Raw genomic sequence first — 17,854 nt, forward strand, 5'->3', positions numbered from 1 at the left:
TGACAGATTCCTTTCCCTAAAGGGCATTATCCACTCTCTGGGCTTTTACAACAAGCCAACAGATTCCAAGGTCTTGTAGCAAGCCACAAATAAGATTTTTGGAATTGGTGGGTTTTGAACGACATCACCTGGATTCCCGATGTGCCATGTCAGAACCGATCCAGTGCCAGACCATTCGGCACTGGAATGCCCTAAGCACTCAATACCATTCAATTCTAGGTAACGGAGCCAGTAAGGTCAGTTTGATTGGCTACAAGCATAGCCAGCGCCCAGGGTATTGAGGTCGAAGGTCCCTGCGCTGTTATTATCTGCACATTCACCAAACGATAGCTGCTGATTGATTAAATTGCTTCTCTACGCTGGAAACAGAGCCAAAGTAAGAGGCAGGGGATCCAAGCAAAGTAGCTAATGCAGTTCTTTTGAGTGAATCATAGACACCGCATGGCAAGTGGAAATTCACTCCACTGCCATTTCTATGTAATGCAACACAGCCTAATCCCGCATCATTACCAAGTGGTCCAGATGAGCCCAGGAGTGATTGAGTTCTCGGAGTGTTTCCATAACACTGCTGGACCCCTCCTCTTTCTTGTTCTGGATCAGGAGAAGCCCACTTTGTTCAACCTTCTCTACTTCCTTTTCTTTCACTCGGATCACATCTTCCAGTTCCTAAGAAATAAAATTACATGGAATTTGCAGTACAGGAAAAAAAAAGGCTGATGTTTATGCTCCACACGAGTCTTTACCACTTTAATGACTTCATCATGCCCCATCCTTTTATTCGATTTCCCTCATGTGATTCTCCAGCTTTCTGTTCTACGTTATGCTCCTCCACTACTCCATGCGGTAGAAAGTTCCACATTTTCAGTCGTCTTGGGGGAAAACTCTTCCTCCTTATTGAATTTATTTGTGGCAGTCTTACATTCAATGGAATTGGATTTTGGACTCCTCAGAAGAGGCAACCTCTCCTCTACATAAACCATATTGATGCCCTTCATAATCCTAATCTCCTCGCACACTTTCATTTTCCAGAGAAAGGAGCCCTGAGATTTTCCTGAAGTTGAGAAGGGGTGCATGCAGATCCCATTACATGAGGAACATTAGCATTACTCTCATCAGTTTGAGGATAAGGATTTTCTGCAGTTCCAATGGCTTGACAAAGTACTAACCACAGGTCTAGTGCCACTGCATGAGAAGGTGCAACCAGACCAGACCACAAACCTTCACTTGATTTATATATTTATATAAGTACACAGAGACACTTAGGAGGAGCAGGGAGAGTGACCTCTTGATGATTTGGGTGCAAGGGCCAACGTGATGACACAGAATTGAGGAAGTAATGAGATTTGCATTTGGTTCCGTACCTGGCAATCCTTCAGTGCAGTATGGACAGAGGGAAGGTCATTGATGGAGTGCCACTTCTTCAATTTGTCTTCCTGAGTTTCAAACCATGTTTTCAAGCACCGGACACTATTCTCATACTCAGTCCATGATTCTAGTGAGCCTTCTAATGACCTTATCTGTCGATATAAATTCACATTATTACAAGCCAGCCATTAAACCGCTGCTGGTTAGAAATTAGTGACCACCATCTTGGCGGACATATTTAAATACAGCGTCTTCCAGAAGACAGTGGAACCTGTTTCGCATTCACACAGAGAAACACCGCAACTCGGCTTCCTGTCTGGGAGCAAGCAAGATCACCCAGCTGCAGGTGACAACAGGTGAGGATTACGGGCCACAGGTTTCACAATGTGTAAAACTCACTGGGACTCGCAGGGGCTGCGTTGCCCCGTTTCTGGTTGAAGGCCCATCAGCAGGTGTTTCGACTGGGTTTTAGTTCACTGGGGGAGAGATAGATACATTGAAATATAGGAACAAAAGGAGCCACCTGAGCCTCCTCGGTCATTCAATTCAGATAGCTGATCCATACCCCAGCACTATCTACCAACTTTAGTTTTATAGCCCTTTATAACACAACTCTCTCAATCTCACTTTCCAAATTTTCCATTGGCCCGGCATCAGCACCTTTGTGAGAGAGAGAATTCCAAATTTCTGATACCGTCCTAGTATTGCTTTTAATATTATGCCCCTTCGCTCAGGATACCTCCACAAGAGGAAATAGTTTATCTGTCTCTACCCTGTTGACCACTTCAATCATTTCAAACGCCTCAATCAGATTGTCCCTTAGTTTTCTCTTCTCAAAGGAATATGAAGCCGAGGGTCACTAACACGGCGTTAATGAATGGGTTTTGAATGCATTAAAATCTCATCCCGAGATTCTGTAACCTGTCCTCAATTTACGCCTGGTATAATTCTGGTGAACCTTCTTGAGATGTGGTGTCCAGAACTGATTTTTTATTAAATGTAGTAATTTACGGGATGTGGGCGTCATTGGCTAGGCCAGCATTTATTGCCCATCCTTAATTGCCTCCGAGTAGGTAGCGGTGAGCAGCCTTTTTGAAGCACTGCAGTCTACGTGGTTTAGGAAATAATCTAATCCAACTTTCTCAGGTTGAAAATGGATGACCACGCTTAATGGCCTTCACCCAAAATGAACTCCATCTGTCACAGTTTCTACCCACTGGTTTCGCCTATCAATCTCTCTTTATATTTGTCTCTGGTGAGAGGGTGTGGATTGGCGCAATGGCACAGGATTGAGGAAGTAATGAGGTTTGCTCCCAACCTCACTATTACCTGTGCCACCAAACTTAAGTATCGTCAACAAATGCCACTGGCAGGAGTTTAGTGCCACAGATGTTGTATGGCAACAAAGTTACCTCTGACAATGGCTATATGGGTACTCCAGTGCAACAATCCTTGCTCATTACTAATGTCATTAATCCAGGTATTGTTTCCCTCGACAGTGAAGTTCAGCTGGTCCACACTCACAATGCCTGGAGCACTGGGACTGGACACTTCCTGGCCTTTTACGCAGCAACGTAATCTCTTTGAGAGAGGCAAAAAGAAGAAACAGCAAGAAACTCAGGTCCACAATGGGAGAAAACTGGTTGGGAAAATTCCTCCCCTCGTCTCTCAGGCTAATCGAACTCAGTCCAGGAAAATGAGTGAATCTCTCAGTTACCTTCTCAGTAATAAGCCCTTGCAGCAGTTGCCACCTCCTGTTCATGACTCCAAGGCGTTCAGCAAAATCCGTTTTGTCACTGCGCTTGCTCTCCACATCATGGCTACTGATCTGTAACACTGACTGGTTCACAAAGTCCACTGTCAGCTGCTTACAGGCCAAGTCAATCTTGAAAGCCTGCAAAATGCAAATATGTCATTACTAGAACAATCCCGTGCATCAGTGTCAACAGAGACCACTGCCCCTAGGGCGTACAGTTAATAAATTAGACAAACACAAGGCTCAGATTTGAAGTAATCGCAACATAACCATTTGAACTGATTGTCGATTACATCTATCTCTATTCCACCCAGTTTTCCTATTCTCCCTAACCTGTGCACCAACGGTAATTAACCCCGGGTGGCACGGTGCCGTAGCTGTTAGCACTGCTGCATCACAGCGTCGAGAACCCGGGTTCGATCCCAGTCACAGGTCACTGTCCGTGTGGAGTTTGCACATTCTCCCAGTGTCCACGCGGGTGTCACCCCCACAACTCAAAAAGATGTGCAAGGTAGGTGGATTGGCCACGCTAAATTGTCCCTTATTTGGAAAATAAATGAATTGGGTACTCTAAATTTATTTTTAAAAAACAGTAACCAACCCGGTCCAATTCTTCAACTGGTTGGCGACAAGGAAAGGGACAAATCAATTTTCCATTGATCCTCAGCCTTACAGTCTTTTTGGGAGAGAGAGTCCCAGACTCTCTTCCTCGCACACCCGCTCAGCTCTTCCAACTTACAGTGCACCTGCGGTCATGAACTCGGGTTAAAACTGACCTTATGCCCCTTTAGTCCCTGGTAATAGGCTGGTACTCCAATAGTGTGCCATCAAAGCAATGTCAAAACCCTACCCTTACAACAATCACCACTTACATTAAAGGTATTTTGTAGTGGATGCAATGAAACATCCTGATTCCTTCAAATAGAATCCAACACTGAGCCACAGCATAATTTTTTAAATAATTTTTTATTTGTTAACGGGATGTGGATGTCATCAGCATTTATTACCAATCCCTAACTGCCCTTGAGTCAACCACATTGCTGTCGGTCTAGAGTGACATGTAGGCCAGACCAAGTAGGGCAGATTTCCTTCCGTAAAGGATATTGGTGAACCGGATGTGTTTTTACAACAATCAACAATGGTTTCATGGTCATCATTAGACTTTTAATTCCAAGTTTTGATTCAAATTTCACCATCTGCCATGGTGGGATTCAAACCTACATCCCCAGATCTTTTCCTGGGTCTCTGGATTACTAGTCTAGCGACAATACCATTACACTGCTGCCTCCCCTATTAGGGCAGATGACCAAAAGCTCAGTAAGCATGTCGTATGTTCAAGCTCCACTTGAGAAACTGGAGCCCATAATCCAGGCAGACTCTCCTGCACAGTACTGAAGGAGTGCTGTCACATCTGAGTGCTGTCTTCCAGATCAGCACATGTAATCGAGGCCCTGTCTGCCCCCTTGGCTAGACGGTAAAGAACTCGTGGCACAATTAGAAGCTGGGCAGGGTAGCTCCCCCTCGTCTCCGAGCCAATGCTTATTCTTCAGGCAACATCACTGGTCATTATCACTTAGCTATATACAGAACTTGGTGACGTAAACATGGGAAGCCTACTTCCCTACCAAGTGGCTGCAACTCAAGAGCGGTTCATCGATTACAAAGCACTTTGGAATGTTCGGGGAATTTAATATGGTGCTATATAAATACAGCCTCTCCTTTGGCTTCTACTTTTTAGAATCTTAGAAACAGAAGGAGGCCATTCAGCTCTTTCACTGTGTTCTGCATTCAATTAGATCAGGGATGATCTGTATCTTAACACTGTCTACCCACCTCGCTTCAGTAACCTTTGATATCTTTACCCCAACAAAGGTCTTTCAAACTCAAGTCTTGAAATTTTCTATTGATCCTCAGCCTTAAAGTCTTTTTGGAAGAGAGAGTCCCAGACTTCCACTACACAGGGTATGAAGACTTGTTTCCTGACATCACCACTAATTTTAAATTTATGCCATCTTGTCCTGGACTCTCTCACCAGATGAAAGAGTTTATATCCAAATAGTCCATGCCAGTGATTATTGTAATGAATATAGGACAGTGTTATATATTATATTTTATATTTGTGGCAATAATGATAACAAAAATCCTGGTTTAAAATACATACATGCACTATCTCTGCTAAAGCTGTGATTAAGGATCATAAAAAGTGAGGTAATCATTCATTTTAACCATTTACTTCTTTACAGAGACGACTAATGCAACATTGTTTTGACTGTTGGAGGTTCCCTGGAGTGTAGTCAATTTGAGGGATTGTGTTTAGTCTTAACTAAGCAGGTCATGGGACATCTTAGTGGGAGGAGTCAGAAGAATGCGTTTTGCTTGGGATACAGATGATGCAATTAATGGAGGGAGCCAGGTCTGTCTAGTTTTGTGGTAGTGAGTCCCATGTTCCCACCACTCTCTGAGTGAAGCGATTTCTTCTAAATTCCCAATTGGATTTCTTGATGACTGTCTTATATTAACAGCCTCCAGTTAGGTTCTTCCAACGAGAAGAAACATTTTCTCTGTTATCCTTTCTATCAAAACCTTTCATAATTTTAATGACCTTTCTTCAAGAGAGAAGAGACCCAGCCTGTCAACCTTTCCTGATATGTATACCCCATAGCTCTGGTGTCATTCTTGTAAACCTCTGCATCCTCTCCAGTGCCTCTATATCATTTCTATAATATGGGGCTCAGAAATGCACGCAGTACTTCAAGTGTGGTCCAACTAAGGTTCCATTCAGGTTAATCATGACTTTACTATTTTTCATTTTTATTGACATAGACTTTGTGCTTGATTTGCATTTCCCCTCTGCTAACCTATGATGCAGCTTTTATCGATTGATCTATTTGTACTCTGAGATCTCTCTGTTCTTCAACCCAGTCAAGATTTTCCTCTCCTTTCGAACAAAATGTGCTACCTCACATTTATAGGTATTGAACTTCTTTGTCAGTTATGTGCCCATTCTACACATTTATTAATGTCCTCCTGCAATTTGTTGCTGACGTCCTCAGTATTGACTATTCCGCCGCCCTTTCCCCATCTTCAATATAAGAATCGCATTGGTCTGGATTCTCTATTTTTGGGACTATGTCCCCATGCCGTGGTGAAAACTGTGGTCTTTTTATGCCAGGAAAACTGGCGTCAAAAGGCCACAGATTCACAGCCTTGCGGGGGGCTAGCAGGCAGCTGTCATGGAGCTCGCAGCCCCAGCTGCCGATACGGCCCCTCGTACTTCCAGGTCAGAGGCCCCGCATGCACACAGAGGCAGCCTCCAGCGTGGTGGACTCAGACCACAGACCTGGAGCACTGAAATAGTGCCCCCGATCGGCCGCTCACCAGAGCCGGATCACCCGCACAAAAAAAAAACCCAGTCCCAAATGACCCCTCCCACCCTCCGATCGCCCCCCCCCCCCCCCCCCCCCCCCCCCCGACTGTGGCGGCTCTGGACTGAGTCCACAGCCACCATGCGGGTATCACGGACGGTGGGACCATGACTGATCCAAGCCGACTGATTCGGCCGGTTGGGGACGGAGAATAGCGGGGCGGGCCTCAGGCAACGGCCTCAGGTGGTGGATAATCGGCTTGGCGTACTCCCCAAGTACACCGTTATTCAGGGGGCGGAGAATCGCAAAACCAGCACCAGGCCCGATTTCATGTGGGAAACTGGATTCTCTGCCCCATCGCCGAACGCGATTTCGGCGTTGTGGTGTGGAGAATCCAGCCCATTAGCTATCTGCCATCCTCTGGCGCTACACATTTATCTAACAAATCATTAACTATGCGTAGTAATGCTGCTACTATCTTTTCCCAAGATACTTTTTGCGGTGAATCACATTCCTCGTAATTCACACTGTTATTATATGGTATGTGTTGTGTCTATGTAAGCTCGGTATATGAGCAGTGGCTCGGTTCTGCCCATAGGGGGAGATGAGGAGTTTGTACTGGGCTCCACCCTTGGCTCCGCCCATGGTTCCGCCCATGGCTCCTCCCACTAACTGGAAGTATAAAGATCTGCGGTTGTGAGCCTGCTGCCAGTTCATCTCGTCGCAGGCAGGCTCTATTGTAAGACTATTAAAACTACTGTTCACTTCCAACCATGTGTCTTGTGAATTGATGGTCACATCACTTTTAAAGTACATTGATGCAATCCATCCATGCTTAATCCTCTAAATCGCTGGCTTTGAAAGCAGACCAAGCAGGCCAGCAGCATGGTTCGATTCCCGTACCAGCCTCCCCGAACAGGCGCCGGAATGTGGCGACTAGGGGCTTTTCACAGTAACTTAATTTGAAGCCTACTCGTGACAATAAGCGATTTTCATTTAGGGGCTGTTTAGCACAGGGCTAATTCACTGGCTTTGAAAGCAGACCAAGCAGGCCAGCAGCACGGTTCAATTCCCGTAACAGTCTCCCCGAACAGGCGCCGGAATGTGGCGACTAGGGGCTTTTCACAGTAACTTCATTTGAAGCCTACTCGTGACAATAAGCGATTTTCAGGGGCTGTTTAGCTCACTGGGCTAAATCGGTGGCTTTGAAAGCAGACCAAGGCAAGCCAGCAGCACGGTTCAATTCCCGTAACAGCCTCCCCGAACAGGCGCTGGAATGTGGCGACTAGGGGCTTTTCACAGTAACTTCATTTGAAGCCTACTCGTGACAATAAGCGATTTTCTTTCTTTTTCTTTTTTTTCTTTCAATAATTCCCTTTTTATTTTAAATACTTACTTTGTTACTCATCCCATCATTCAATAAATACCAAAGTGAATTAATTATTGAACAACTCTTTATTGTTACCGGTGGTATTATCCTGTACATTCCTTCAAGGTCCCATTATCATCACAGCCTTCCTTTATTTATTGATGTGCCTGTAAAATATTTTACTATTTTGTTTTATGTTCCTTGAACATTTAATTATAAAATTCCTCTTTGCCTTCATAATTTTTTGTTGATTTTTCTCTTGATCACTTTCTATTTTCTCTGATCATTCATTCCTCTGCTGTCTATGCACTTAATAAATATCTTTTTTCAAACCCTCAATTGGTCCCATGTGTCTTTATTCTTCTACGGAGGCTCACTAGTGTTTAGTTTGTTCTTTCCTTTTAGCAGAAATATTTTACCTGCATTCTGTTGAACGCCGTTTCCCATTATTGTTCCACGTCGCTGTTAACCAATAATGTTGCCCATTTTATTTTCCCTAGTTCTACCCTCAGTCTCTCAAATCAGTTTTTCTCCAATCTATTAACGTTTCATTGCACTTTTGTCCTTCTCTAACATCATCTTAAAGCATTGTGATATTATGGTCACTATTGCCTAGATGCTCTCCTAGGTTTACTTCTCTTATCTGTTCTGGATCATTCCCCATTACTGGAGCCTACAGTAAATCTTCCCTGGGTGGGTTTCTTTACATATAGGATTAGAAAGGAGTCCATTATACATTGTAGGAACTCCATTTCCTTATCCCCATTACTGTTCTGTTTCTCTCTATAAACCCTACCAAATCTTTTCATTATCTTAAATTCAATTTTAGATTGATCACTTAATTTTAATTTTCTACCCCTTAATTTTCTACATTCAAGGGAATACAAGCCTATTAACACACTTTTTTATTTACCTTGTACTTTTTGAGACATTGTTGTATCATCTGTGAACCCACTGCACTTTTGATCCTCTCGTCATCCTCTTCAATGATTTGATCCATGAGTGAGATCCAGGTCATGAGCTCGTTGATGGCTGTGCGTGAAGGCAATTTCTCCATCTGAAGCTGAGAAATGAAAGACTTTCAGCTTCCTCCACTGCCAACACCAGTCCTGCACATTTGACACTCTAGCAGGAGAACTGAGCTTCATACTTTCAGTTAAAATAGAGACCGCAATCAACATAATGATAAACCCTCTGATTTTGGTAGGTGGGTTTGAGTAAATCATGATGGATTATTGGTGCTGAAGCATAGCCAAGAAGATTAATATTTACTGCTGAGCTGCCCTACCTCTCAAATCAACCTTCCTATGTGAATGCTTGATGTTAGCTTTAGACAGCTCCTCTGATGGTCTAGTGAATGAAGCTACATAGATAAGAGAGTACCAGGGTTGATTCCTCATCCGTGCTTCAATACCCAATGCTCAATGACAAGCAGATTAGGGGTCGTCCTGCTACAATTATTCTCAGTACCCTATCACTGGGGAGGTGGGGAGAAAAAAAGCAGTCAGGAAACACAAGGACTTGAAGACCAGATTTAGCTCTGTTGAGGTGCCTCGTAGTCACATGCCTGCTGACACTCCCATCTACATTTGCACACGAATAGCAGTGGCTTACAAACCACAGACCTTCCCAGCACAGAATGAGGCCGTTCAGCCCATTGAATAGGTGCCAGCTCGTTGCTGGAACAAAGACAAACCAAAATTAATCCAAGTGCCCCAAAGGCCCTGAATTAAATCCCAAAACTAATCACTATGCCTCACTCACTCCCTCCAGAACTGTATCTTTCTGAAGAAGGTGCTGTAGACAATGAAGGAAAAAAGGAATCAGCAGGTCTACCCCCCCCCCCCCTGAGCTTCCTGCCTGGAAACCAATGTCATCCAAACTCTTCACCCACCACTAGCTTCAGAACGGGCCCCCTCGACCAGGTGGCTCACAAATCCCACCAATACCTGGTGCAGCTTCTCTTGGACCAATGGGATTTGAGTAAGGAGTTCCGTCCACTGGCTGTCCGTCTGGGCCAGCCCGGATCGCAAGGCTGCTGTGTCCACCTTCTTCAGCCGCAGCAGTTGGTTTCCTCGGCTCAACACTGAGGACTTGAGGGAGGACTTGGTGTCGACCTCCTTGGAAAATTCCTAGAAGCGGAAGAGGAAGGAGTCAGGAGAACGCTTGCACAAATGCTCGAGCATTAATGACTTTGAAAGCAGACAGTTATTAAAAGAACCAGTTATGCACAGTGCTCAATGGGGGGGGGGGGGGGGGGGGGGGGGGGATGTAAGTCAGTCTATTCAAAATGCATTCACCATTAGAGTTATACAGCACAAGAGGAGGCCATTTGGCACATTGTGCTTGTGACAATTCTTTGAAAGAGTCATTCACTGGCCCCCTCTGTCCCCATAGTCCTGCATGCTTTGCTCTCTAAACTATCTTTCCAATTTCCTTCTGGAAGCTACCACTAAATCTGCGCCTGACGTTCTTTCAGACAGTGCATTACAGATCATAGCAACTTCTCTGTGTAAAATAAGCTCTGCTCACCTTTCTCTCTCTCTCTCTCTCCCCTCTCTCTCTCTCTCTCTCTCTCTCTTCTTCCCCCCCCCCCACCTCGAGTTCTTTTACAATTGTGGGGAGGCGGTGGCGCAGTGCTATTGTAACTGGTCTAGTAATCCAGAGACCCAGGGTAACATTCTGGGGATCTGGCTTCGAATTCCAACATGGCAGATGGCGAAATCTGAATTCAATAAAAATCAGTAATTAAAAAAAAAAGTCTAATGATAACCATGAAGCCATTGGCGTAAAAAGCCATTTGGTTCACCAATGTCTTCTAAGGAAGGAAATCTGTCATCCTCACCTATCCAGATCCACAGCATTAAATGCTAGCCCAGCTAGATGCCCACATCCCATGAATGAATTCTTAAAAACTTAGCTTGAATCTGCGTGTTCTGGTGATCACCCCTCCTTCTGCCAGTGGAAATTCTTTTTCTTTATTTTTAAAAATTCTTTCATGAGATGCCAGCATTTGTTACCCATCTCTGAATGTCTCTGGAACTGAGGGTATTTAAAAGTCAATCACATTGCTGTGGGTTTGGAGTCATTGGTAGTCCAATCCAGGTAAGGACAGCAGATTTCTTTCCCTAAAGGGACCAGATGGGTTTTTACAACAATTGCGGCATGCCCATCATTAAATCTTTTTTATTGAACTCAAATGTCACCATCTGCCATGGTGGGATTCGAACCCAGGTTCCACGAGAATTAGCCTGGGTCTTTGGATTACTAGTCCATTGACAGGATTGCTACCAGTGTCACGAGCTAGTCAGAGTAGGAATGTCAGGATAGATAGGATGAATGCGTGGCTCGAGAGATGGTGCAAGAGGGAGGGATTCAAATTCCTGGGGCATTGGGACCGGTTCTGGGGGAGGTGGGACCAGTACAAACCGGACGGTCTGCACTTGGGCAGGACTGGAACCGATGTCCTAGGGGGGGTGTTTTCTAGAGCTGTTGGGGAGGGTTTAAACTAATGTGGCAGGGGGATGGGAACCAATGCAGGAAGTTGGAAGGTAGTAAAACAGGGACAGAAACAAAAGGAAGTAAGGGGAAAAGTGCAAGGCAGAGAAGACATAGTCAAAAATCTAAAACGGTGACAGTACAAGGTACAGTGACTGAGGGGAGCACAGTGAATAGGCCCAGTAATAACAAAAGGAATAAAACTGGAGATGATAAGATTCAAAACAGAGGTAAAAAAACCAACATAAGTGTACTTTACCTGAATGCTCGTAGTATTCGGAATAAAGTAAATGAGTTGGTGGCACAAATCATCGTAAATGACTATGATTTAGTGGCCATTACTGAAACATGGTTAAAGGATGGTCACGACTGGGAGTTAAATATCCGAGGGTATCAAACTATTCGGAAGGACAGAGTGGATGGTAAGGGAGGTGGTGTTGCTCTGTTATTTAAGGATGACATCCGGGCAATAGTAAGGGATGACATCGGTGCTATGGAGGATAAGGTTGAATCCATTTGGGTGGAAATCAGGAATAGTAAGGTGAAAAAGTCACTGATAGGAGTAGTCTATCGGCCACCAAATAGTAACGAGATGGTGGGGCAGGCAATAAACAAAGAAATAACTGATGCATGTAGAAATGGTACAGCAGTTATCATGGGGGATTTTAATCTACATGTTGATTGGTTTAACCAGGTCGGTCAAGGCAACCGTGAGGAGGAGTTTATAGAATGTATCCGCGATAGTTTCCTAGAACAGTATGTAATGGAACCTACGAGGGAACAGGCGGTCCTAGATCTTGTCCTGTGTAATGAGACAGGATTGATTCATGATCTCATAGTTAGGGATCCTCTCGGAAGGAGCGATCACAATATGGTGGAATTTAAAATACAGATGGAGGGTGAGAAAGTAAAATCAAATACTAGTGTTTTGTGTTTAAACAAAGGAGATTACAAGGGGATGAGAGAAGAACTAGCTAAGGTAGACTGGGAGCTAAGACTTTATGGTGGAACAGTTGAGGAACAGTGGAGAACCTTCCAAGCGATTTTTCACAGTGCTCAGCAAAGGTTTATACCAACAAAAAGGAAGGACGGAAGAAAGAGGGAAAATCGACCGTGGATATCTAAGGAAATAAGGGAGAGTATCACATTGAAGGAAAAAGCATATAAAGTGGCAAAGATTGCTGGGAGATTAGAGGACTGGGAAATCTTTAGGGGGCAACAGAAAGCTACTAAAAAAGCTATAAAGAAGAGTAAGATAGAGTATGAGAGTAAACTTGCTCAGAATATAAAAACAGACAGTAAAGTTTTTACAAATATATAAGACAAAAAAGAGTGGCTAAGGTAAATATTGGTCCTTTAGAGGATGAGAAGGGAGTTTTAATAATGGGAAATGAGGAAATGGCTGAGGAACTGAACAGGTTTTTTGGGTCGGTCTTCACAGTGGAAGACACAAATAACATGCCAGCGACTGATAGAAATGAGGCTATGACAGGTGAGGACCTTGAGAGGATTGTTATCACTAAGGAGGGAGTGATGGGCAAGCTAATGGGGCTAAAGGTAGACAAGTCTCCTGGCCCTGATGGAATGCATCCCAGAGTGCTAAGAGAGATGGCTAGGGAAATTGCAGATGCACTAGTGATAATTTACCGAAATTCACTAGACTCTGGGGTGGTCCCGGTGGATTGGAAATTAGCAAACATGACGCCACTGTTTAAAAAAGGAGGTAGGCAGAAAGCAGGAAATTATAGGCCAGTGAGCTTAACTTCGGTAATAGGGAAGATGCTGGAATCTATCATCAAGGAAGAAATTGCGAGGCATCTGGATAGAAATTGTCCCATTGGGCAGACGCAGCATGGGTTCGTAAAAGGCAGGTCATGCCTAACTAATTTAGTGGAATTTTTTGAGGACATTACCAGTGCAGTAGATAACTACGGGAGCCGATGGATGTGGTATATCTGGATTTCCAGAAAGCCTTTGACAAGGTGCCACACAAAAGGTTGCTGCATAAGATAAAGATGCATGACATTAAGGGTAAAGTAGTAGCATGGATAGAGGATTGGTTAATTAATAGAAAGCAAAGAGTTGGGATAAATGGGTGTTTCTCTGGTTGGCAATCAGTAGCTAGTGGTGTCCCTCAGGGATCCGTGTTGGGCCCACAATTGTTCACAATTTACATAGATGATTTGGAGTTGGGGACCAAGGGCAATGTGTCCAAGTTTGCAGATGACACTAAGATGAGTGGTAAAGCGAAAAGTGCAGAGGATACTGGAAGTCTGCAGAGGGATTTGGATAGGTTAAGTGAATGGGCTCGGGTCTGGCAGATGGAATACAATGTTGACAAATGTGAGGTTATCCATTTTGGTAGGAATAACAGCAAACGGGATTATTATTTAAACAATAAAATATCAAAGCATGCCGCTGTTCAGAGAGACTTGGGTGTGCTAGTGCATGAGTCACAGAAGGTTGGTTTACAAGTGCAACAGGTGATTAAGAAGGCAAATGGAATTTTGTCCTTCATTGCTAGAGGGATGGAGTTTAAGACTAGGGAGGTTATGTTGCAATTGTATAAGGTGTTAGTGCGGCCACACCTGGGGTATTGTGTTCAGTTTTGGTCTCCTTACTTGAGAAAGGACGTACTGGCGCTGGAGGGTGTGCAGAGGAGATTCACTAGGTTAATCCCAGAGCTGAAGGGGTTGGATTATGAGGAGAGGTTGAGTAGACTGGGACTGTACTCGTTGGAATTTAGAAGGATGAGGGGGGATCTTATAGAAACATTTAAAATTATGAAGGGAATAGATAGGATAGATGCGGGCAGGTTGTTTCCACTGGCGGGTGACAGCAGAACTAGGGGACATAGCCTCAAAATAAGGGGAAGTAGATTTAGGACTGAGTTTAGGAGGAACTTCTTCACCCAAAGGGTTGTGAATCTATGGAATTCCTTACCCAGTGAAGCAGTTGAGGCACCTTCATTACATGTTTTTAAGGTAAAGATAGATAGTTTTTTGAAGAATAAAGGGATTAAGGGTTATGGTGTTTGGGCCGGAAAGTGGAGCTGAGTCCACAAAAGATGAGCCATGATCTAATTGAATGGCGGAGCAGGCTCGAGGGGCCGGATGGCCTACTCCTGCTCCTAGTTCTTATGTTCTTATGTTCTTATGACAGTACCACTACGTCACTGTCTTTCGTATTGCCCTGTGTAATGGTGGGTGGGCTACTGGCTAGATCTGACAATACCCAAGAGGTAGGGGTGTCTGCAAAAAGTAAATTCCTTTCATGCAGAGATGGAAGGCCAAGAGAGATTTTAGGAACTTTTTGATGCCTTTAATACACGGTAACATATGGCTTTCAGGGAGAATAATGCTCTGCTAAAGTTTCAGCTCAATGCTATAGAGGAGGTTCATATGATCAAACCAACCACATTAAATTGGCCCATGTTCTTAACAACTTGGAAATCACCAACAACAGTTGCGGATCCTGCTGCATTCAGAGGGGCAGCTCACTGTCTACCTGGTTGGTGAGATGTTTGCTTTTCACTCTGGACAAGACCGCTGAGCTAACAGCACGGAGGGATTCTCTAGCTCAGGAAAGGGGCCACTCGATGCATCAAGTCTATCCTTTTCTCCACTTGCTTCTCAGGTCTAACCCTACATTTTTCAAGCGACTCTCTAATTTTGAATTCTGCACACTGCTGGGTTATTGCAGCAACTCCCTCATTCCAGCTCTGTGAGGACATCTTTTCTCTCCTGCCCTTCAGTTCTGCTTACCTTTTCCTTTATAAAGTTTTATTAATTTGTGGAAGTGGGTGTTGGCTATTGCTCGTCCTTAATTCCCCTGGGGAGGGACATAAACCCTCTCACTGATCAGCAGCAACAACTGTTCACCAATTACCTCATAGTAACCCTTAGTAGCTTCGGGAACTTTACAAGATGATCGCACACAAGCATGTCATGGCTGAACTAACAAACATTGAGATATTAAACACAAAAATGGCAAATGTCAGGATGTGAACTGGGTGTTAACTCACCAAAAATGAGCTAAGATGATCCCTGACAGTGTCTAGCTCTTGCGGGAGCGTCACTGACTGCAGTTTCCAGAACTCCAGGCGCTCAATTGCAGACTGGAGCCATTGGTTGAGCTCAGCATATTCTGCCTGGTACCTGGCAGGAAGCAAGGAATTGAAGAAGAGTTAATCCGAGTGAAATGAGGCATCCGCAGCCCGGTCAGGTTGAGAAAGCTACACGGACTTTGAAAACAATGTTGTAGCGAAACATATGGGCGGAGACCTTGATTTCTTTCTCTGGGGCCTGAGGGAGCTCTCGGCTCTGATTGGAATCACAATTTGTTATCACATCCTGTACAAACTATGTATCACCTCTGCAAATATGAGCAAAAGCTAAGGCTGCATTGCTTATCTGCTTATTGCCCAAAGCCTGTGCTCCTTCACCCCCTCCAGCGAGGACTTTAGCTCTCTCCCAGCATGGCAACAGGAGAGGACACCCGGTCGATGGAGGCTCAAAGGTAAGTGGCTTTCCTTTGCTGGTAACCAAATGTCATCTTTGGCATCTGCATGCCTTCAGGCCACTGACTTTTACCCACCACCAGGCAAGATTCAAGCCACTTGGGCCTGTCCCAAAGGTTGGATTTCCAGAATGCCTGTTTCCAGGCTCAAGACCATCCCGTAGGTGTGGTTGCTCCAGAAAGGTTTTGGTCCAGGAAATCCAGCTGGTTTATGTCATGTAAGGTGAGGTAAAACACATTGGGTGTGCCCAGGAATTGGGTGTGCTCAGGAGTTGGGTGTGGGGAAAGGGCGGGGGTACAAATGCAAGCCTCACTTTTTCTTTTACACTTCACCCCAACTCCCGTTCACTTGTGTTCCCCGAGTTTCACTGGGTCCTGATTCAACTACATCTTTTTTTTTTTTTTTTAAATAATTTTTATTGAGAAATTTTGATTTTATACAACAATAACGCACCTTAGTAAAATACCGAAAATAACAATAATATTAACAATCATATACATTTGCCCCATCCCCATGAACAACCCAGCATTTTAACAACAATGCAAATTAACACACTATAAAGGATTCAACTACATCTTGAGTTCAACACTCTCGCCCCTTGTGTTCAAATCCCTCAGGGGCCTCTCCCCGCAGGATAACATTCTTAGAGGTCTTGGAAGGTAGAAGCTGTTTCCCCGGCTCAAAAACCTAGAACCAGGGGTCATAATCTCAGGATAGGATGTTGGCCATTTTAGGAATGGGATGAGGAGAAATTTCTTTGCTAAGAGTGTTGTGAATCGTTGGAGTTCTCTACTCAGAAAGTTGTGGACGCTCAATCGGTAAGCATATTCAAGACTAATAAATTATTGGTCACTAGGGAATCATGGGATGTTGGGAATAAGTAAGGAAAGTGGCGTTGAAGCAAGGGACCAGCCATTATCCTACAGAATGGCAGCACAAGCTCGAGGGGTCATGCAAAATATGCCTGCTCCTATTTTTTATGATCTCTGCAACCTCCTCCAGCCTCACAAGTCTTCGAGATCTCTGCACTGCTCCATCCATCTCTGCCTTTTCCCCATCCTTGATTTCCTTCACCTTGCCACAGACTTCTTCACAGCTACAGTTTTTTAACAGCTCCTTAGAGTTGGCTGTACTGAGGAAATTTAGGCCATGGTCTCTTTGTTGTTATTCGTTCTCAAGATGTGGGTGATGCTTGCAAGGCAGCATTTGGTGCCCATCCCAGTTGCCCTGACAACTCAGGGGCTTGAGTCAACCATATAATGTGGACTTAGAGTCACTTGTTGTTCAGAGCAGGAAGTGGTAGTCGATTCCCTGCCCTGAAGAGTGAAGGCAGTTGAGATTTTACAAAAATTTGGCAGCCTCGTGGTCATTTTTCTGGCAACCATCATAAGTCACCAGATTTACTGAATTCAATTTGGTAATGAGCTCTGGTGAAATTTGAACTCCCAAACTCTGGGCTATTGTTCTTTTTTTCAGATTGGAGGACAGTTTGCAGTGGAGATCCCCAGGGGTAAGTTTTGGGACCCTTGCTCTTCCTGATACATATTAATGACCTGGATTAGGAAGTACAGAGCATGATTTCAAAAATTACCAATGATCCAAAGATTGGAAGTGTTGTGAACTGTGATGAGGATAGTCCTGAACTTTAAAAGGGCATAGACGTGTAGGTAGAGTGGGCAGACAAGTGGCAGATGAAGTTCAATGCAGAGAAGAGTGCGTTGATTCATTATGGAAGGAAGAATATGTACAAAGAGAGTATAAAATAAAGAGCGAAATTCTGAAGGAAGTGCAGGAACAGCAGGACCTCAGTGTATCTGTACGTATGTCATTGAAGGTGGCAGGGCGTGTCGAAAGAGCAGTCAATGGAGCATATAGTACACCAGGTTTTATTAATAGAGGCATTGGATACGAGCGTAAGGAGGTCATGATGAACTTATATAAGACACTAGTTAGGTCTAAGATTAGTCCAGTTCTAGATGCTA

The 17,854-nt window shown here is 44.3% G+C and overlaps 1 protein-coding gene across 16 annotated transcripts in view; it reads right to left on the bottom strand.

The window, feature by feature from the left end:
* syne1b (spectrin repeat containing, nuclear envelope 1b) overlaps window positions 1-17,854 on the bottom strand; it is a 667,652-nt gene that overhangs the window by 158,619 nt on the left and 491,179 nt on the right. For all 16 annotated transcript variants that reach the window (XM_038805568.1, XM_038805603.1, XM_038805543.1 and 13 more), the window contains 6 exons: window positions 15,378-15,510; window positions 9,805-9,987; window positions 8,769-8,918; window positions 3,083-3,259; window positions 1,362-1,517; window positions 511-666 (listed from right to left, as the gene is read on the bottom strand). In XM_038805568.1, the coding sequence (XP_038661496.1) occupies window positions 511-666; window positions 1,362-1,517; window positions 3,083-3,259; window positions 8,769-8,918; window positions 9,805-9,987; window positions 15,378-15,510 (955 nt within the window). The remainder of the gene's footprint in view (window positions 1-510; window positions 667-1,361; window positions 1,518-3,082; window positions 3,260-8,768; window positions 8,919-9,804; window positions 9,988-15,377; window positions 15,511-17,854) is intronic.

The sequence above is a fragment of the Scyliorhinus canicula genome, chromosome 1 (genome assembly GCF_902713615.1).
Source record: "Scyliorhinus canicula chromosome 1, sScyCan1.1, whole genome shotgun sequence".
NCBI classification, from domain to species: Eukaryota; Metazoa; Chordata; class Chondrichthyes; order Carcharhiniformes; family Scyliorhinidae; genus Scyliorhinus; species Scyliorhinus canicula.